Raw genomic sequence first — 15,332 nt, 5'->3', positions numbered from 1 at the left:
AGATCCCTGAAGCAGTAAAAAAGAAGGTGATTATCCAAGAAATGAGAGATCTTCAGTACAAAATTCATTCAGTTTTCAGTCATCCAGAATCCAATTATGTCATAATTTAGGGGACATTTGTAAAACAAAATGGCCAATCATATTCTTTCTATTTTTCTAGTATTCACAACCTAATTTATTTCCAACCTTATCTTCCTAATCATCCTAATGATTTTTCTCTAAGATTTTTTTCAGTTTATTTGTGTTTTTTATAGATAAATCCAGGCATGACAGTAATAATCTAAAGAGAGTTTTACCAATACTAAATATATTTGTGGACTATTAGGGTTTTTGCATGACAAACTAATGTTCTTTCTCTAAAATACATTCATTCATGTTTGTTAAATGACACAAGCACAGCACCACCTCATGGCTTCTAAATACTCATCTACCCGTAAGTAAAAAGCACAAATTTTACATTAGTCTATGTTATGTCACAAAAAATAGAAGTATACCATTGCCTGTTTTTTTTTTTTTTTTCCCAAAACTTGTTCAATTGTTTTGCCTAAATGGTTCAGGTCCAATGTCACAAGTAGCCTGCTATTGTGTTAGTCTCTACTGACACCTTCTAGGAGCAAACAATCAGAACATGCAATAATGACTTGATTAATTGACTGTTAAAACTCATAAATAAAAGTTAAAGCATATCTTATAATTCTGTTGGTGAGAACAGCTACTCACCATTTGGTCAATGTAATCAAAACTCAGGGAGGAAGACCTGCACTCACTGAGGATGATGCTTAACTTCCCCAGGAGATGGAGAATATATGGGAAAAAAAAAGTAAAAAGTATGTACTGAGGTTTTATGGAAGAAGTATGTAAGTGCATGGAATGTTGGAAGATGGGGACCCAAGTCTATCTGTGCAGAGAAAGGGGTTAATCTGGAAAAACTTCTTAGATGAATGGAGATCAATGAGCTTACAAGGATTTCTAACTTAGGGAAATGTAAGCTAACTATTACATGTTGACATTTTGAAACCAGATCCCAACAAATCAACCTTTCAGAAATATACAAGTTTAATTTCTTAAGATAACTACATATTGTGAGTAAAATGAGCGCTGATGTATGCCCTTGTTTACTGTTCCTAAATAAGTATATACTTCTGCTTTGAGCAGTATTATCTGAATAACATTAAAGCAGATTCTACTCACTGAGAACAGTAGGAGTGTGGAACTAAATATTCACATTCGTTTTTTAATTCATATCATTTAAGCTGAATGTTTTATTTTGGAAAAAAAATGAATATTAAAATGAAATACAAATTCTAATAGTGACTTACATATTTCATAATTGTTCTTGTTGCTTGAGAAAACATTTTTACCTGATTAAGGACCTTCTGCAGGTGTGGGGTCCCCATCCTATCAGCAATATGTCTGTAAGCTGGGTGTGAGAGGAAAAATTTCCTTTCCGCCAACATGGCAGCCTTAATGTCCTTCTTCCCATCTATGTCCTTCTGGCTTCTGTTTACCACCCCCACGTAACCTGAAACACAACACATACAATGGGGTTTGGAATACTTTTTGTTGTTTATTCTGGGAGGATTTCAAGGCTCTTGAAGAGGCTGAATAAGCCAGGCAAAATTATTTTTAAGGACTGAAGAATTGAACCCTTTACGAACTCAGTTTGAGACACCAGTATTTAACAAAGGCTGATTCGTGTGGCTAATGATAATTTCTTAGCATTAACACAATAATGTCTTTTGCCCTTAAAAGCTCTGTACATTTTAATACAGTGTGTCTCTTAGCAGTTTTGTCATATGGCGGGCAAGTAAATAAGTCACACTTAAAACAGAACAGTATATATTTATGCAGTCTATGATGAATATTTATACCCCCCTTCAAACCCTTCCTTTTCCTGTTTTCCTATTCCTATTATTTTAAGAAATAGTTCTCCTATTGGATCATTTTTAATATATCACTTGGGAACATTATGCCACTCCATAAAAAGTATAACTAATCATGAATACATTATTCCTCACAACTGTGAAGGCATAAAGCCAAGCTTTGCATTGGTTTCCCAATCATTTCTCTGCTACATCATCAAAGCAAATCCTGTATAGGACACAGTACATTACCCCTGCGAAGAGGCAGAAGCTTGTTCTCCAGAACATCCCTGGCATCTGTTCCTTCATCCATAAGATCCAATTTGGTGATGACTCCAATGGTTCTTAAACCTGTATCACAAACCAACCCACTTTATTACACAGTATGCAGAAGACTAACAAATTTTAGAGACATATATGTCCCAAGACTAAATGCAAGGTACTCATATTTCTGGTCCTTTTCCTGTTCCTCTCTCTTATTTTGTTTTCTGATCCACTGCTATCCCAGTCTGGTAAATTTTGATGTGATGAGCAGGAGAGTTTTAAAATTACCCATCCAAGGGGCACCTGGGTGGCTCAGTTGGTTAAGCATCCAACTCTTGGTTTGGGCTCAGGTCATGCATGATCTCACAGTTTGTGAGTTCGAGCCCTGAATAACAGGCTCTGCGCTGGTGGCACAAAGCTTGCTTGGGATTCTTTCCCTCTCTCTCTCTCTCTCTCTCTCTCTCTCTCTCTCTCTCTGTCTTCTTCTCTCTGCCCCTCCCTCTATCTCAAAAATAAATAAACATTTAAGATAAAATAAAATAAAACCACCCATTCATAATATCACCACAATAATTTTAAATATGAGTTTATTTTTGTACCATGTATATATGGAAATTATACATTTAAAATTTTCCTCCAAGGTCCTGCACATGATATGGGTGCTTTAATTTTTTTATGTATTACTTTACTGAAAACAAACAAGTAGGGTACACATGGACCAATGAAGAGAGTGTATCATAAATCAAAGCTTATTATTGATCCATTTCTGAGCACTTGACACACAAATTATAAGAAAATTAGGTATAGGATAGTGTCATCACTAAAAATAAAGTTTCAAGTCTCACAGCATTCCCCGTTCCTCAGAAAAAAAAAATATGACTTAACGGAAAGAAGACCAAACTAGGAATCCTGAGGCTTGGATTCTAGTCTCAAGGAAAGTCATTTAAGTCATTTAACTCTCTTCTCTGGGTCTCAGTTTTCTTCATCTATAATATAAAGAGTTGGAAACTACAATTTCCAAGGTATAGAATAAAATAATGTGGGGTGCCTGGGTGGCTCAGTCGGTTAAGCGGCCGACTTCAGCTCAGGTCATGATCTCGCGGTCCGTGAGGGCTGTGAATTCGAGCCCCGCGTCGGGCTCTGTGCTGACAGCTCAGAGCCTGGAGCCTGTTTCAGATTCTGTGTCTCCCTCTCTCTGACCCTCCCCTGTTCATGCTCTGTCTCTCTCTGTCTCAAAAATAAATAAATGTTAAAAAAAAAAATTAAAAAAAAAAAATGTAATAAAATAATGTAAAAACCTAAACATTTTACGTAGCACACCAGATACATTGTTTTTGCCCATTGCTCCCTTCACTAGATAAAATAAACAATATTTGCCTAGTGATTCAAATCTTTAAGTGCATTCTTTGGACTCCCAGTTAAACATGATAAAGTGAACACACACCTTTATCTTTTTACCTGAAAGCACTCTAAAATGGCTAATATTTATTAGGTCAGCTATGGTTTTACATGCTTTATATGTCTTAAATCATTTACTCTAAAAAAAATCATCTAATCTTAAAAAGGACTCCAACTACTATTTTTTTAAGATGAGGAAACTAAGGCAGGAAGAGATTAAGTAACTTTCTCAAGGTCATACATGGGTCTAGGCATCCAGAACCCATGCAATATACTGCCTCTCACAATAAAAAGAATTTTAAAAATAAAAAAGGTTCGAAACAAGAAAGTAAAAAAAAAAAATGGGAGAGAACTGAAGAAAAATTTTGAAAATGGAAACCCAGCAGGATGACTGCTAACTAACTTAACAGACTAGCCTAAGAGGAAAACTGCATCCAAGAAAGCCAATGACAGGAGAAGCCCAGAAGCAGGATAATTTACATCACAGCCTCTCAGAAAGGTTCAGGGAAACGAATAGCTCTGACAATAATGGAGAGCAGTGGTGGCAGCTGAGGCTGAAAACAAGAGCTCTGGATGAAAGCAGTAAGATTTCCATGGATAACACAGCTAAAAGCCACCCTGGTCCATCTTGGCAGGAGAGTGCAGATTTACTCTCTGGAAACACTGAACTATGGAAAACTGAACTAATGGGCACCTGGCCCAGTTCGAGGGCGTCAGGTATTAAAAGAGGGTGATTAAAGTGAAATTCCACATACTGAATGGCGAGACCTCTCTCCTCAGTCCAGTTTAGGAAAAAGCTGGATGGCAGAATTTAACCCCCCAAGCAGGAAACTGGAACAACTCGGTCTGGGGAAATTTACCATTCTAAGAGGAAAACATAGATATTGAAATTCAGAGGAACTCTGATCAAGACAGCCCAATAAATCATCCTACTGCAAAGCCTCTAACTCCTTTGGCCAAGCACACCCACAGAGAGTGGGTGGCCAAGCACACCCAATCACCTAGTACTCTTTCACTTTTGAATATAAATCAGTAAGTGTAGGCTACCATCTGTCATAATACAAATTTATTATATTATTGACTATTCTCCTTACACTGTACTTTTCATTCATGTGACTTACTTATTTTACCATTCTGTGATATATATAATTGTAGAATCGCTATGTTGTACACCTGAAACTAATATAATATTGTATGTCAACTATGCTTTGATAAAAAATAAATATTAAAAAAAATAATTTTATTTATTTTTAAAAAAAAATTTTTTTAACGTTTATTTATTTTTGAGACAGAGACAGAGCATGAACAGGGGAGGGGCAGAGAGAGAGGGAGACACAGAATCTGAAACAGGCTCCAGGCTCTGAGCTGTCAGCACAGAGCCTGACGCGGGGCTCAAACTCACGGACCGTGAGATCATGACCTGAGCCGAAGTCGGACGCTTAACCGACCAAGCCACCCAGGTGCCCCTAAAAAAAATAATTTTAAACGTGAGTGGATAGCAAGGAGAGTCTTTGAGACCAAAACAAACAAAAGTTGTAAAACAGAACAGGAGAAAACAAAGATAATGCAAAACATGGAAGAAAACTTTATTTTTATTAATATCCTCAGAAAGAAAGGAGAGGTCATTGTATTCATTGAATAAGAACAGAATGTCATAAAAGGAAACATTCAAACAAACGAAAGAGATTCTCAGTAACTAAAAGTATGAGTAGAAATTTTAAAAAATGTTAGTCACATGGTTGGAGTACCTAGTTAGAAACTCTTCCAGAAAACAAAAGAAATAGAAGTAAATAATAGAAAAAGAAAAACTTCTTTAAAACTAGAGAAATAATCCAGAAGATCCAATATCTGAATAATTGGCATTCCAGAAAAACAGAGAAGATGAAACAGAAATAATTGGTGGGGTGGGGACATACTATTGAAGAAAATATCTTATAAGTAAAAGATGAAATTATGCATTGAATGAACCCATCAAGTGTCCAACACAATATGAAAAACACACACAATACGGCATATCAGTATAAGATTTCAAATGCTGGCAACAAATGAAATATGCTAATAAGCTCATAATGAACTTAAGGTGAGAGCATGACAAAAGAAAGTTTGGGAATTATTACAGCATCCGACTTCCCAGCAACAAATTGGAAACTAAAACTCAATAGAGTGTTGTTTCCAAAATTCTGAGGGTAAAATTATTTCTAGCCTGGAATTCTAAACTATCAATAAATGTGACAGTAGAAAAAGATATTTTCAGACTTGCAGAATATCAAAATATTTTACTTCCCTTTCTCTTTTTCTTTGGAAACTACTAAAAGGTGTGGTCCACCAAACATGGGAAACAAACTGACAGAGAAGTAAAGAGATCTAGGAAGGAAGAAATATAATATAACCAAGAAAAGAAGGGACTTTTCAGGATGGTGTGGATCCCAGTACTAGGCTAGAAGAACAATCAGTATCTTTTAGAATGAGAGGGCGCAGATTACTGAAAAAATGTGTTTTCCCACCAAAAAAAAAAAAAAAAACAATGAAGGTGATAGAATACCTAATGCCTACAATGTTTTAAGGTATTAAAAGATATAGACTCCTGAAGGAGAGGCTGAGAAAGCACTGGTGATGGATATATAGAAGACTATGCAAACAAACAAAAAGAGAGACAACTATCAACCTTGAAGACAGCAATATCATGTAAGAAAGGAAATGTAATCATAATTGACACATGGCTCAGCTGCAAATGATATTTTCAGAATCATAAATATTTAAATATAATTATATTAGTAGAACATGGGAAGGTAAGTATATATGTGTATGGTCAGTATAAGTGGGTACGGGAGAGAAATATAGGACAGCTAAATCCTTCTCTACAGTAAAGAGTCAAAAGTGAATATCTAAAAATAAAAAATGAAGAAACAGTAGTACAAACAGATTACACAGAAATATGGATGTAAATACCAAAAGAAAGCTAAAAGGATTGAAAGTGATAGACTCTACAAATCAGTAATCAAGAGTCATGAGGAGTGGGCAAGGGACTAACAGTTTTTGTTAAGTGTGGAACTTATTTTTGGAACTTATTTTTTTAATTATGTATATTTATAATGTAATAAAAATAAAAGTGAAAGTTTAAAAGTTTTTTCTTTACTATTCCTTTATTTCTGCAAAGGCAGAGAAGTCTATGCTTAGCGGTGTACTGCAAAGGAGATACCAAAGGAGATTATTTCTTTTCACATTTAGTTATACAAATAGGCAGCTTAAAAAATAATCAATGAACTCCTGCTGGTGGACTCAAGACCTACACTCAAAAAGCCATTGCCAGAAGAGATTCAAAGGCAGCATGTTTCCAAAGCACTTCACTGGGAATCTAAACACTCAGATAAAAATAATAATAGAGACCATGAATTGAGTCTTGATTATGTGGTGGACATACACTTGAAACAACTCTATGAGATAGGTACTATTATCTCAATTACACAGATGAGGAAGTGAGATTGGGAGAGGAAAAGCACACTTACCTAAAGGCTTACAGACTGTAGGGTGTGGAATCCAGGCAACCTAATTTCATTTTTTTTTAATTTTTTAAAATGTTTACTTATTTTGAGAGAGAGAGAGAGAGAGAGAGAGAGAGCAAGAGAGCATGAGCAGGGGAGGGGCAGAAAGAGAGAGAGACACAGAATCCAAAGCAGGCTCCAGGCTCCGAGCTGTCAGCACAGTGTCTGATGCAGGGCCCAAACTCATGAACCGTGAGATCATGACCTAAGTCTAAGTAAGACACTTAACCAACTGAGCCACCCAGAGGCCCCTAATTCCATTTTTAATCACCATATTTTTCTGCCTCCCGGTTCTTAGCTAGTTTCTACATGTGATGAGCTCTGTTATTTGGCAAGTTAGTTATATCATCTATGCCTACATATCTGGATGTAGAACTAAAAGATTACCAGCCGGGAGGGGCCAACATGGCGGAGAAGTAGGGGATCTGAAGTTCCCTCATCTCTCAAATACAGCAGTGTTGAGGCCAAAGGACTTTGAACTCCAAGAGTCCAGGCAGCAAAGTGACTGAGATACCTCCAGGGACTCACTGGGACAACCTGATGGGCCACAGGGGCATGACTGAGAACTGGGAGAGATAAAACGGCAGAGGAATGGAGGGGAGGGATCTCTCTCTGTGGAGAGACAAAGGGAAGAGAAAGAGGCTGAGGAAGCATAAGACTGCATCTGGACAAGAGAAAAACTACGGACCGGGATGGAGAAAGATCCAATCTCCCAACTGTGGGGCTTTCTCCAGACCGGGGCTGGCTGCCCTGATCGTGCACCTGGGGAGGAGGGGAGCCAGCCCCGGCTGGGTAACTAGTTCAGAGGTGCAGTCCACAGTGGGAGAAAGCAATCCCCTCCCTGGAGTGCTGTGGGAAGAAGATCTATATCCATTCAAAGGGCAAAGGCTGTCTGCACCAGCCAGCCATAGACCATATAGTTGGCGGCGCAGAGTGGCACTTCCTCCAAACCGGGGTCAGATGGAGTAGGAACCTTAAAGACATCGGGGTTTAAGTCCCAACTGAGTGCCAGGGAGGCGCAGGAGTCAGCTGAGGGGGAAAAAGGCACTGTGAGCCCCAAACTAGGAATCTTTAAGACCTCCGGGTTTAAATCCCATCCAAGCAATGGGGAGGCGCAGGAGCTGGTGGAGGAGGACAAACTGCGTCCTTTACGCCTGCAGCACAGTGAGGAAGGCCTGAACAGAGTGGTTTGGGACACTGGGTCCATGAAGGAGACACTGGGATGTCGCCATTTTCCTCCACATTCTCGCTGACACTTGTTTCTTGTGCTTTTGCTTTTAGCCATTTGATAGGTATGAGGTGATATTTCATTGTAGTTTTGATTTCTATTTCCCTGATGATGAGTGATGTTGAGCATCTTTTCATGTGTCTATTGGCCATCTGTATATCTTCTTTGGAGAAATGTCTGTTCATGTCTTCTGCCAATTTTTAATAAGATTATTTCTTTTTTGGGTATTGAGTTGTATCAGTTCTTAAATATTTTGGATACTCACCCTTTATCAGGTATGTTGTCTGCAAGTATCTTCTCCCATTCCATAGGTTGACTGTTAGTTTTGTTGATTGTTTCCTTTACTGCAGAAACTTTTTATTTTGATGGAGTCCCAATAGTTTATTTTTGCTTTTATTTCCCTTGCTTCAGGAGACATATCTAGAAAAATGTTGCTACAGCAATGTCAGAGATTACTACCCATGCTTTCTTCAAGGATTTTTATGGTTTCTGGTCTCACATTTAGGTCTTTAAACCATTTTGAGTTTATTTTTGTGTATAGTGAAGAATGTGGTCCAGCTTCATTCTTTTGCATGTGGCTGTCCAGTTTTCCTAACACCATCTGTTGAAGAGACTGTCTTTTTCCCATTGTATATTCCATTCCTCCTTTATCAAAGATTAATTGACCATATAATTGTAGATTTATCTCTGGGTTTTCTGTTCCATTCCATTGATCTATGTGTCTGTTTTTATGCCAGTACCACACTGTTTTAATTATAACTGCTTTGTAATATAACTTGAAATTTGGAATTGTGGTACCTCCAATTTTGTTTTTCTTTTTCAAGATTGCTTTGGCTATTCCAGGTATTTTGTGGGTCTATACAAATTTTAGGATTGTTTGTTCTAGTTCTGTGAAAAAATGCTGTTGGCATTTTGATGAGGATTGCATGAAATCTGTAGATTGCTTTATGTAGTATGGGCATTTTAATAAATATTGTTTCTTCCAACACATGAGCATGGTATATCTTTCCATTTCTTTGCACCATCTTGAATTTCTTTATTCAGCGTTTTACAGTTTTCAGAGCACAGGTCTTTCATCTCCTTGGTTAAGTTTATTCCTGGATATTTTATTGTTTTGGATGCAGTTGTGAATGGGCATGTTTTCTTAATTTCACTTTCTGCTCCTTCATTATTAGTGTATAAGAATAAAACAGATTTGTGTACATCGATTTCATATCCTGCAACTTTACTGATTTCATGTATCAGTTCTAGTAGTTTTTTGGTAGAGTCTTTAGGGTTTTCTACATATAGTATCATGTAATCTGAAAATAATGACAGTTTTACTTCTTCCTTACCAATATGGATGCCTTTTATTTCCTTATGTTGTCTAATTTCTGTTGAGGACTTCCAGTACCATGTTGAATAAAAGTGGTGAGAGTGGGCATCCTTGCCTTATTCCTGACCTTAAGGGAAAGTCTCTCAGCTTTTTTACCATTGATAGGATATTGGCTGTGTGTCTTTCAATATAAGGCTTTTATTATGTTGAGGGATGTTCCCTCTAGACCTCCTTTGCAGAGGGTTTTTATAATGAGTGGATGTTGTACTTTGTCAAATGGTTTTTGTGCATCTATTAAAATAATCATATGGTCTTCATATGGTCAATCAATGTGATACATCACATTAATAAAAGAAAGAATAAGAATCATATGATCCTGTGAATGGATGCAGAAAAAGCATTTGACAAAATTCAGCATCCTTTCTTAATAAAAACCCTCAAGAAAGTCGGGATAGAAGGAACATACTTAAACATCATAAAAGCCATACATGAAAAGCCCACAGCTAATATCAACTTCAATGGGGAAAAACTGCGTTTGTTGCGTTTGATTAGTTCTCTAATTCTCCCCTCATACTCCTGGACTTTTTTATCTCTCTTTTTCTCAGCTTCCTCTTTTTCCATAATTTTATCTTCTAATTCACCTATTCTCTCCTCTGCCTCTTCAATCCGAGCTATGGTTGCCTCCATTTTATTTTGTACCTCATTTATAGCATTTTTTAGCTCCTCATGACTATTTCTTAGTCCCTTGATCTCTGTAACAATAGATTCTCTGCTGTCCTCTATGCTTTTTTCAAGCCCAGTGATTAATTTTATAACTACTATTCTAAATTCTTGTTCCGTTATATCACTTAAATCATTTTTGATCAATTCGTTATCTGTTGCTACTTCCTGGAGTTTTTTTGAGGAGAGTTCTTCTATTTCATCATTTTGAGTAGTCCCTGCAGTGGCTCCCAACTGCAGGGCACTTCCCCTGTGCTGTCTGGAGTAACTTGTGTTGGTGGGTGGGGCCACAGTTAGACCCAATGTCTGCCCCCAGCCCACAACTGGGGCCACAGTCAAGACTGGTGTGTACCTCATCTTCCCCTCTCCCAGCAGCAGGACTCACTGTGGAGTGGTGTGGTCCCTGTCTGGGCTACTTGCACACTGCCAGGCTTGTGGTGCTGCTTTGATGGGATCTGGCCAAGGGTGTATTAGATGGGGTGGATCCACAAGGTGCACAGGGGCTGGAGGAGCAAGCTTAGCTCACTTTGCTGTTGGCAGTCCCCTGCGGGAGGGGCCCTGGCGGTCCCCACCAGGAGGGAGGGAGACCCATCGGAGGGATGGATCCACAGAAGCACAGCGTTGGGTGTTTGCACGGTGCAAGTAAGTTTGGTGACAGGCATTGGTTCCCTTTGGGATTTCGGCTGGGGCATGGGAAAGGGATATGGTGCTAGCCAGCGCCTTTGTTTCCCACCAAGCCGAGCTCTGTCTTCCAGGACTCAGCAACTCTCCCTCCTGGTGCCCTCTCGCTCTCCCCGCGCTCCAAGAGAAGAGCTGTTGACTTTTAACATTCCAGATGTTTCCCACTGGCTATCAGAACTCACGCAGTCTGGCCCCTCTGCTTTTGCAAGCCAGACTCGGGGATCTGCCTTGCAGGGGGGGCTGCCCCTCCATCGCCCCAGCTCTCTCCCGCCAGTCCGTGGAGCGTGCACCGCCTCTCAGCCCTTCCTACTCTCTTCTGTGGGCCTCTCGTCTACACTTGGCTCCAGACAGTCCGTTCTGCTAGTCTTCTGGCGGCTTTTTGGATTATTTAGGCAGATGTGGGTGGAATCTAAGCGATCAGCAGGAGGAGGTGAGCCCAGCGTCCTCCTACACCGCCATCTTCCAATTGAGAATTCTGTTTATTTCTACTCTAATCTTTATTATTTCCTTCCTTTTGCTGGGTTTGGGTTTTATTTGTTCTTTTTCTAGCTCTTTTAGGTGGTGTAAAGTTAGGTCATTTATTTGAGATTTTTCTTGCTTCTTGTTATATGCATTTACTACTATAAAATTCCCACTTAGAGCTACTTTTGCTGCATCTCATTAGATCTTGGACTATTATGTTTTCATTTTCATTTGTTTCCATGTAATTTTTTATTTCTTCTTTGATTTCTTTGTTGACCCATTCATTGTTTAGTAGCATGTTATTTAATCTCCATATATTGCTGCTTTTTTGAGACTTTTCCTTGTGGTTGATTTCCAGTTTTTTAGCATTGTGGTCAGAAAAGGTGCATGGTAGGACTTCAATGTTTTTGAATTTGTCGAGATTTGTTCTGTGGCCTAATATGTGAAATTAGGATTATGAAGATTTTTCTGTGTGCACTCAAAACAAATGCATATTCTGATGTTCTAGGATGGAATGTTCTGAATATGTCTCTCAAATCAATCTGGTCCAGTGTGTCATTCAAAACCACTGTTTCCTTATTGATTGTCTGTTGGGCTGATCTCTCCATCTCCGTCAATGTACATGGGGTGTTAAAGTCTCCTACTACTAATGTATTAGTATTGATTATTTCCTTTATGTTTGTTATTCACTGTTTCATGTAATTAGGTTCTCTCATTTTGGATACATAAATATTTTTAACTATTATATCCTCTTGTTGGTTTGTCCCTTTTATTACTGTATATTGTCCTTCTTTGTCTCTTGTTACAGTCTTTGTTTTAAAGTCTATTTTGTATGATGCAAGTATTGCTACCCCCGCTTTCTTTTGACATTCATTTGCATAGTAATTTTTTTCTCTGTCCCCTCACTTTCAATCTGCAGGTATATTTCAGCCTGAAATGAGTCTCTTGTAGGCGGCATATAAATGGGTCATATTTTTTCATTCACTCTGTCACCCTATGTCTTTTGATTAGAGCATTTAGTCCAGTTGCATTCAAAATAATTATTGATAGATATGTATTTATTGTCACTTTGTCATTTTGGGCTTGTTTCTATAGATTTTCTCTGATCCTTTCTTCTCTGGGTTTGTTGGCTTTCTTTAGTGATATACTTGGATTCCTTTCTTTTTTGCACATCTGTTACTAGTTTTTGATTTGTGATTACCATTCGGCTTATATATAACATCTTCTGCATATATCAGTCTACATTAAGTTGATGGTTGCTTAAGTTAAACTCATTTCTTTACTCCTCTCCCCCCCAACTCCCACCACCACAGTTTAGGTATATGGTGTCATGTTTTGCCTACTTTTATGTTATGAGTCCCTTGACTGATTTTTATATAAATATTTATTTTTACTGCTTTTGTGTTTTTTACTTTTCATACTCTCACTTACGGTCTTCCCTTTCCACTCATAGAGTCCCCTTTAATATTCTTGTAGGGCTAGTATAGTGGCCATGAACTCCTTTAGTTTTTGTCTTGGAAACTTTTTATCACTTCTTCTGTTCTGAATGATAGTCTTGCTGGATAGAATATTCTTGGCTGAAGATTTTTCCCTTTCAGCACTTTGAATATATTATGCCACTCCTTTCTGTCCTACAAAGTTTCTGCTGAAAAATCCACTGATAGCCTTCTGGGGTTTCCTTAAATGTAACTGTCTTCCTTTTCTCTTGCTGCTTTCAAAATTTGCTCTTTATCGCTGCTTTTTGCCATTGTAATGACTATGTATCTTTGTGTGGACCTCCTTGGGTTGAATTTTTGGGAGGATCCCTGTGCCTCCTATATCTAGTATCTGTTTCTTTCCCCTGATTAAGGACATTTTCAGCTATTGTTTCTTCAAATAAATTTTATGCTCCCTTTCCTCTCTCCTTCTGAGATCCCTATATGCAAACGTTACTATGCTTGATGAAGTCACTGAGCTCCCTAAGACTATTTATTCTCACTTTGCATAACTTTTTTTTACCTCTCCTTTGTTCAGCTTGGTTACTTACTATTATCTGTCTTCCAGGTCGATAATTAGTTGCTATGCTTCATCTAGCCTATTGATTCTTTCAGGTGTATTTTTAATTTCATTTTATTATGTTCTTGATCTTTGACTGGTTCTTTTTTTATCTGTGTATTAAGGGTCTCATTGATGTCCTCGACTTTTTTCTCAAGTCCAGTGAGTATCTTTATGATCATTACTTTAATTTTCTATCAGCTTGGGGCACCTGGATGGCTCAATCAATTAAGCAGTTAAGCATCTGACTCTTGATTTCAATTCAGGTCATGATCTCACAGTGCTTGTGGTCAAGCCCCATGTTGGGTTCTGTGCTAACAGCATGGAGCCTGCTTAGGATTCTCTCTCTCCCTCTCCTTCTGTTCCTCCCCTGCTTGATTACTCTCTTGCTCTCTCACTCTCTCTCTCAAAAAAAATTCTCTATTAGGTATATTATTTATATCCATTTCACTTTGGTCTCTTGCTGTAATTTGGTTCTGTTCTTTCATTTGGGAGATATTTCTCTGTCTTTTCATTTTGTCTGACTTTCTGAGTCTATTTCTCTGTGTTAGGAAAGTCAGCTACTTCTCTTGCTCTTAAGGATAATAGCCTTATGAAGAAGAGGTCCTATAGTGCCCTGAAGTGTAGTGTTTCTTGTTCCCTAGAGCCTGGCACTTCAAGAAGTGTCTCCTATGAGTATTGCATATGCTCCGCTGTTGAGTCTTAGCTTTTTCTTTCAGCATAGTTGTCTTCAGAGGCTCTCTCTGCCTATTGTGAGCAGTGTTTGGTTCCCAGCAGGGGTGGGGCACATTTTTTTTACAAGGTGTATTGTGGTATGCTTACTAAACAAGACCTGCCCCCACTGTCAGAACTGAGGTCCTGCAAAACACATGGGTAGAAAGATGTGGGGTTTATGGGGGAGAGGGCCTGCAGTGCTGGGACTGAGGCCAGCATGACTGGTAAGGGTGGATCCAGTGAAGTACAGTAGGGCAGGCATTGGTACAAGCAAGTTAGGTAAGGAGTGATGAGGCTGTGCTGGTTCCTACAGGTGGCCGTTGTTTATGCTGGACAGGGACGGGAAATGGCACCTTCCAGCTCCTTTGTTCCTGGAGGGGTCTCCCTGTGATCCATGTCTCTCTGGGCCATGCTCTGAAATGAACAAATCAGTCTCCCTCCCATCTTCCCCCAGCATTTTTCACACTGCTGGTTCTACACTGTATCTTCACAGGTTGTTTGTCATGCTCTCTCTTTAAGGGCAAGGACTCTGCTTCCTAATACCCTCCAGGCTCTCCCAGAGCTGAGCCTGCCAATTTTTTTAAATTCCAGGGTTTAAGTCCTGCTGGTTGCAAGAACTCGTGAAATTTGGCCTGTCTTCCTTTCAAAGGCAAATATTATAGGGATTCATCCTCCCCATTTGTGGGCTCCCCAGTGTGAAAGTCTGTTTTCCATCCTCCTCCATGCCACCAGCTCGCTCCCCACTGTGGATGGCCACAGTCTGTTTGTTTCCAGACTGTGTCATCATCCTTCCTACCTTCTTCTATGTGGCCTCTTCTCTACTTTTAGTTGTGGAGTTAGTTTTGTCAATCTTTAGATTGTTTTCTGGGTTGCTTAGGTTGATGCAAGTGTTATCTAGTTGTATCTGTGGGATGAGGTAAGCTTAGGGTCCTCCTACTCCATCTCCCCAGCCCATGACTACTACCTATCCTTCAAAATATCCTACAGGCCTGTCCTGCAGATCCTTAATCAGCCTCCCACATGCGTAAGTTTGGAGCCCTTTCTCTGTGCCTTCAAGGCTCTCTGTATACACTGAAATTATAGTTCTTATATGAAACTAAGGATCTGCTTCT

At 38.9% G+C, this 15,332-nt stretch overlaps 1 protein-coding gene across 9 annotated transcripts in view; it reads right to left on the bottom strand.

Moving 5' to 3' along the window:
- The window catches only part of DNM3 (dynamin 3), a 560,234-nt gene that overhangs the window by 362,133 nt on the left and 182,769 nt on the right, over positions 1-15,332 (bottom strand). For all 9 annotated transcript variants that reach the window (XR_007458711.1, XM_049633950.1, XM_049633954.1 and 6 more), the window contains exons 5-6: positions 2,115-2,213; positions 1,362-1,522 (exon numbers count right to left, since the gene is read on the bottom strand). Coding sequence is in view for 8 of the 9 variants with exons in the window: in XM_049633950.1 (XP_049489907.1) it covers positions 1,362-1,522; positions 2,115-2,213 (260 nt within the window). In the remaining variant the exon portion in view is untranslated. The remainder of the gene's footprint in view (positions 1-1,361; positions 1,523-2,114; positions 2,214-15,332) is intronic.

This window comes from Panthera uncia, chromosome F1 (assembly GCF_023721935.1).
Source record: "Panthera uncia isolate 11264 chromosome F1, Puncia_PCG_1.0, whole genome shotgun sequence".
NCBI classification, from domain to species: domain Eukaryota; kingdom Metazoa; phylum Chordata; class Mammalia; order Carnivora; family Felidae; genus Panthera; species Panthera uncia.
Note: the sequence above shows the minus strand (reverse complement) of the source record. Positions and strands in the feature narration are given on the sequence as shown.